A 6,779-nucleotide genomic window follows, 5' to 3' on the forward strand; every position below is an offset into this window, starting at 1 on the left:
AAATTATAGATTTAGAGAGAAGAACATAGGAGTTCATGAGAGCTTGTTCTTAACTATTTAAAGGGCTGTGTATGTGTATGTTTTTGTTTTTTGTTTTTTTTAGATTATTATTATTATTATTATTTTTTTTTTTTTGAGAGAGAGAGTGAGCAAGCACAAGCTAGGGGAGCAGCAGCGGGAGAGGGAGAAGCAGATTCCCTGCTGAGCAGGGAGCCTGATGTGGGGGCTTGATCCCAGGACTGTGGAATCATGACCTGAGCTGAAGGCAGACGCTTAACCGACTGAGCCACCCAGGTGCCCCTCGTTTTTGTTTTTGATTAACACAAAGCATGATATGAAAACTAGTAAGTCAGACTTTAAAGAGGCAATTTTCAGCTCAGTATAAAGGAAGTGATAGCTATGTAGAGCCATTCAGTGAGTTTTTCAAGAATAGAATATTCCTCATTATTAAACTTTTCTTGAGAGGCCGAGATGTTGAATTGAAGACTTCATGATATCCTTGTAAACCTTGAGATTCTCAGTTTCTGCGTTAGTGTACCCAGATAACTCAAATGTCTATTTTAACAGTCATCCTCATCCTCCCCACCATAACCCTTTAAGGAACTCTTATTCCTATAAAATATTAATTACTGAGTTCCATGGTGCAGTTTATGTTTATGGAGCAGAATCTCTAGGTTTTGATGTGGAGGAGTTACTCTGAAGAATTACTTAAAATGAAGGTAGTTCTCCTGGTCATATAATCAGTTTAAAAAGGCTTATCTTTTGGGATCACATATTTAAAGATCTAAAGAGTAGGAGATTAAATGAAGTTGTGCTTTACTAAGCTTTGCATCTATACCCTTAATTATATCTGTTAAGTAGCTCACCTTTTATCTACAGTTTATTTGAAAGTAGGTTTAGTAATTGTCATTAAGTTGGCATCTTGTGTGGGTAAGTTCTCCCTTGCAGTAGAAATCTAAGATTATCTGATTTAACCACCAGAAGTATGCTTTTTATCTGCTTTTCCTGTTAGAATTGCATTTTCATAGTTTATATGTTCCTTAGAATCTTATTTGAGGATGGGTGAAAGTAGGGAGTTAAAGTAAGTTACTGGAATTATGCTGCTTATTCTTCTGGTTCAAACTATATTTTTGTGTTTATTGGAAATAAGTGGATGAGACAGATATTTGTTTACCTCCCTTAGCCTCAGATTCGTTTGAGGCAATTAGTTCTTCCTTTTTATTTGACCACAGAAATTGAAGGTAATTTCTCTTAGACTTCCTGTCATGTCTTCATTAGAGGCAGTGTGCTTTTTCCTTACCCGACTGCTGTAGGGAAATGAGGGGCAGCCTTCTTGGCTTCCTGAACACCAAGAGACAAACCTCTAATGCTCTTGGCCACCTTGGCTACCATTGTTGATTTAGTTCATAAAGAGAAAAATCTCTGTTCTTCAGGGAATCTGCTTCTAGGACTGAGAATTTGAAAAAGAGAATTGTTCTTGGTAGCCTGAGAATTAGTTGAGGTTTCTTTTCTCTTCTCTTCATATATTTTTATCAAGTCTGATGATCTTTGTCTTTTAATTAGAACAGTTAGTCTATTTGCATTTAATATTATTTGACATTTGGATTTCAATCCCATCTCCTAAGTGCTTTTTACTTTTCTTGTTACTCCCATTTTCCTTTTTCTCATATTTTGGATTTTTTTTTAATTGTTGCAGTTTCTCACCTCTTTTAGCTTAGTACTTGGGTGTTCTCTTACTCTTCTTTACTTCTTTATTGCCAAGCAGCTACGGTGTATATCCTTGTCAAAGTGTAACGTAAATTTAATTTGTATTTTACCTTTTCCTCATCAATGCGAAGACTTAGAACGTGGATTCCCTGTCAAATATGTGCTTTCATTTTCTGTACTTACCTAGAAGCTATACATCATTGTTCAGTAATTAGTCAATATTCAGTCACAATTGCATATTTGCTCTTTTCATAGTCTTTATTCTTCATATTTCCATCTAGAGTCCTATTTCTCCTGTCTGAAGAATATTCTTTATATCCTTTAGCTTGGATCTCCTGACAAGAAAACAACTTTATTGTGAAATCATTTTTTGGAAAGTATTTGAATTGGGTATAGATTTTTAGATTAGAAATTTCTTTTAGCAACTCAAAAACTTACCATTCCCTCTCTGGGGCTTCCATTATTTCCTTTGAAATATTCATAGTGCCTACACCTTGTCTTGTCTTTCAATTTTGGAAAATTCTCAAGACGTTCTCTTTAAATATTGCTTCAGTCCCATTCTCATGTTATTTTAGGGCTCTATATATGATAAGCCTTTCTAATACATTCCCCTGTGTCTTGTCATTTTCTGCATTTTCTACCTTTTTCTCTCTTTTGGCTTCATTCTGGATGTCTTTTTGGCCTATTTTCCTGTACACTGAATTTCTCTTCCACTAAGTCTCTACTGTGGTTCAGTTCATCTGTTAAGTTAGTGATTTCAGTCATTACATTTTTAAGTTTCAGAATTTCTGTATGGTTCATTTTTATAATTTTAGTCCTTTGCCAGGATTTTCAATCTTGTCTTTTTTCTTTGCTTGTACATATTCAACATAGCTGTTTTAAAAGCTATGTCTGCTAACTCTATATAATCTTGAACCCTTACGGTTTTTGTGTCATTTGCTTCTCATTTCCTGGACATCTTTGTCTTAAGTCTTAAGTCTTGTGTAATTTTCCATTTTTGGGAATAGACATTTTAAGTGAAAAATTAGCTAATTTTGGAAGCCTTAGATGGTATTCTTCTCCAGAGAGGGTTTATATTTGTCCTTGTCTGTCTTGGGCACTAGCAGTCCAGTATCAGTGAATCCAGTCAGGGATTTAGGTGATGTAAAGTTGGACTTCATTCCTTGTCAGTTAGGTCAATTTGTCATTTGTCCTTCAGGGTCCCAACCTAAAGTGTGGGAGACTTGTCAAGGCCTCTCCTTGGTGGACCCCAGATCCAATTTTTACCTCCACAGCCCTGCAAGTGTGAGTCTGAGTTCTACTGAGCTTCTTGACTTCTTACCTTTCTCTTCTGTAATTGAAAGAAAACCTAAGGTTTGGGGGTTGGGGGAGAGGCCTGGCGCTCTCTGGGATTCCCTTTTTCTTCCTGATCTTAGCTCTGTAATTGTTAAATTTTTAAAAAATTGTTAAAATTGTTAAATTTTGTCCACCTCTTCTAATTGTCAACCAGAGGATTGCTCTAAGTTACCTAGTGTATCATTATTGGAACGGTCCCTTTATATAGTTTTATTGGAAGTGGAACACCCCTTCATATTTTTTATAACTGTTTGGCCATGTTTTTGTTTTTGTTTTTTTTTTTGCTGTGGTTTTTACTTCATTTTATTTTTGGTACTATTTTTACTTTTATGACCCTTATCATGAATAATAAATGCACACATTCTTTATAGACTATTTTAAAATCTTTGAAATAATATAGTATTAAAGGGTTTCTTCAAATTAGTTAAACTTTCCCATTTGCATTTTAGGATAACTTTCCATTTGATCCTCCGTTTGTTCGAGTGGTGTTACCTGTTCTCTCAGGAGGGTAAGTTTAAGTAACTATTTTCTTTGATAGTGTATGTAAGAATCATTTGGAAGATTAGTTAAGTGCTGAGAGGCCTAGAATGCTCAGCTTTACCCCAGGGTTACTGATTCACTCAGTCTGGGTAGGAAAAGCTGAGAATATGCATTTCTACAATTCTAAGATGGTCTCAGGTGAAGCCGATATTGCTCATATGGGAACCATCATTTGAGAACCGTTATGTTGTTTATCAGTAGAAGTTTTTAATGTCCCCTATTTGTATACATTTCATCATAAAAAACCAAATGTTTTTCAAATATAAATTGTGACTGATGGCTTAGAGAAAGATTTGAGAATGATTCTCACAAGCCTATGATCCCTGGAATAATCACAGAAAAATCTTGTGGGCTCCTTCTCCCTGCTCATTGAGCTACAATGCAAGGTGGATAGAATTCATATAGAAGAGTTTTATGAAATTGTGCTGACAAAATATCTTATCATTATGTTGACAGAGTTTTTGGTGTTTTGTTTTAATTTTCTTTTTTCCTGGTAAGCAAGCTATTAGCTTGTTCAGGAACAGGAAAATACAGGAAAGAGAATGTTTTAGAAAGAAACGTGGGTAACAGTGGAAGAAGATAGATTGTGTTCACAAAGCCTGGAAGAATGCAAGACTAGTTAATAGGGGAGGCCCTGTCTTGGGGCACCAGAATGTCTCACTGGGTTGAGTGTTGGACTCGAATTCAGCTCAGGTCATGATTTCAGGTCATAAGATCAAGGTCTGCCTTTGGCTCTGTATGTACTCAACGCAGAGTTTGCTTTTTCTCTCCCTCTCCCTCTTCCCCTACCCTTGCTCACATAGGCAGCCCCTCTTTCTCTCTCTCCCTCTCTCTCTCAAATAAATCAATCTTTAAAAAAAAAAAAAAAGTTGATGTCTTAGAGTGAAGTGAGGACAATCTAAATTGGTACAGCGGGAATGGAAATATGAATGGAAGGGGAAGGTTAATGTGAAGCAGAATCAGAGTGACTTGGTCTTCATAGTCAACTGTTAAGTGATGAGGAGGATTTATTGGCTAGCTTGGGAAGAACTAAAAAATGTGAAGGACTGATAAAACAGAGTTTTGCAATCTCAGACTCAGGCTAGAGCTTAACCACTGAGTGACTCTGATCAGATTATTGAGCACTTTTTGTCCCATGTATTTTATATTCTCCATCTTCTAGCTATTATTCCTGTGTTCCTTATCATAGCCATACCTTTTTTAAAAAATAATAGCTTCAGGGGCACCTGGGTGGCTCAGTGGGTTAGAGCCTCTGCCTTCGGCTTGGGTCATGGTCCCAGGATCCTGGGATCGAGCCCCACATCGGTCTCTCTGCTCCGTGAAGAGCCTGCTTCCTCCTCTCTCTCTGCCTGCCTCTCTGCCTACTTGTGATCTCTCTCTGTCAAATAAATAAATAAAATGTTAAAAAAAAATAATAGCTTCATTGTGATACAGTTCACATACGCCACCCTATGAAAGTACAGTTCAGTGTTTTTTTTCATATATTCATAGAGTTTTGTAACCATTGCTGCTATCCAATTTCAGAACATTTTCCTCATCCCCAAAAGAAACCCTATACCCATTAGCCGTCATTCGTCCTTCCTCCTCAAACTTCCCATCCCACTGACAACCACTAATTTCCTTTCTGTCTCTAAGGATTTTCCTGTTTTTGTATATTTCGTGTACATGTGAAGTGGAAATTAATATAATTTCATGTAAGTGGAACAATATGAAATGTAGCCTTCTGTGGCTGGCTTCTTTCACTTAGCAAAATGTTTTTAAAGTTCATGTATATTGTAACATATATTAATACTTAATTCCATTTTATGGATGAATATTCCATTGTATGGCTATACCACATTTTATTTATTTGTGGACATTTATTGTTTCTGCCTCTATCATGTATAATGCTGCTATGAACATTCACATGCATGTTTTTATCTGCATGGATATCTTAATTTCTCTTTCATATATACCTGTGTGGAATTAGTAGGTCCTCTGGTAACTGTTGAACTTTTTGATGAAATGCCTGACTCTTTTCCAAAGTGGCTGCACCTTTTATACTCTTACAGCAATGTTTATGTAATCACACTCTTCACTTCCTGTTCACTCTTCAGCCACTGTCACCTGGCATTAGCAGTTAATATTCCTCCCAAACCACTGTTGCCAACAGGGATTTCCACATTGGTAAAACCAGGTGTCCCTTTTCTGGCTTTATTATATTTGATTATCTGATTTCTCAGCAAGATCAGAAGATTTTTCTTTTGGCCACTGGCTGCATCCTCTCAGTCTCTTTAGCTGGTACCTCCTTGTACACCTAACTTCTACATGTTGGATTTCTTCAGAATTTGGTACTAGGTCCTTTTTCTTTTCTCTTCCATTCCTGTGGCTTTTTTTTTAATTGAAATTTTTTAGAAAATTGTATGTTCACATGCAGCTGTAAGAAATTAAGTAAAGGTTCCTTATATACTTCGCCAGTATAATGTTTCACAAAACTGTAGTGTAATATCACAATGAGGTTTGATAAAATCCATAGAACTTAGATTTTCCCAGTTTTTCTTATAACTCATTTGTGTATATGTATGAAGTTCTGCATAACTAGATCACCTGTGTAGGTTTGTGTATCCACCACCACAGTGAAGATATTGAAGTTCCAAATACATAGGAATCCTCCTTCTTGTCTTCTCAAACCATGCCCATCTCCTCTTACACACCCAATTCCCCTAACTCCTGGCAACCGCTGAGCTTTCCTGCATTTTTGATGTTTTGTCATTTCAAAAAGCATAGCTAGATAAATGGAATCCCACATTTTGGGATTCTAACGTCTAGGAATTAGTATTTTTAACTCATCCTGATTCCCTGAGATTCATCTACTTATATGACTAGTTTGTTCATTTTTATTCTGTGGTATACCACGTACTACAGTTTAACCAGACACTTCTTGAAGGACTTCCAGCCTGATTCTAGTGTTTGGTTATTGCAAATAAAGCTATGAGTGCTTCTATACACATTTTTGTATGAATGTGTTTTGCTTTCTCATGTGTTTTGCTTTTGCATGTCCAGGAGTACAGTGGCTGAGTTCTATAGTTATTATAGCATATTGAATTATTAAAAAAATTGTTAAACTGTTTTACATAGTGGCTTACCATTTTATATTCCAACAAGGAATGTATAAGTGATCTAGTTTCACTACATCCAGCACTTGGTTTTTCCATTTG

General features: G+C 36.2%; 1 protein-coding gene across 4 annotated transcripts in view; it reads left to right on the forward strand.

The window, feature by feature from the left end:
- Positions 1-3,580, forward strand: part of UBE2Q2 (ubiquitin conjugating enzyme E2 Q2) — a 39,868-nt gene extending 36,288 nt beyond the window's left edge. For 2 of the 4 annotated variants that reach the window (XM_032865139.1, XM_032865137.1), the window contains 2 exons: positions 2,906-2,985; positions 3,492-3,579. In XM_032865139.1, the coding sequence (XP_032721030.1) occupies positions 2,906-2,985; positions 3,492-3,564 (153 nt within the window). In that variant the 3' untranslated portion in view covers positions 3,565-3,579. Of the gene's footprint in view, positions 1-2,905; positions 2,986-3,491 lie in introns of all 4 variants that reach the window. The other 2 variants (XM_032865140.1, XM_032865138.1) reach the window with 1 other exon arrangement.
- Positions 3,581-6,779: the final 3,199 nt, after the last annotated feature.

This window comes from Lontra canadensis, unplaced genomic scaffold (genome assembly GCF_010015895.1).
Source record: "Lontra canadensis isolate GAN:19392208 unplaced genomic scaffold, GSC_riverotter_1.0 scaffold28, whole genome shotgun sequence".
NCBI classification, from domain to species: Eukaryota; Metazoa; Chordata; class Mammalia; order Carnivora; family Mustelidae; genus Lontra; species Lontra canadensis.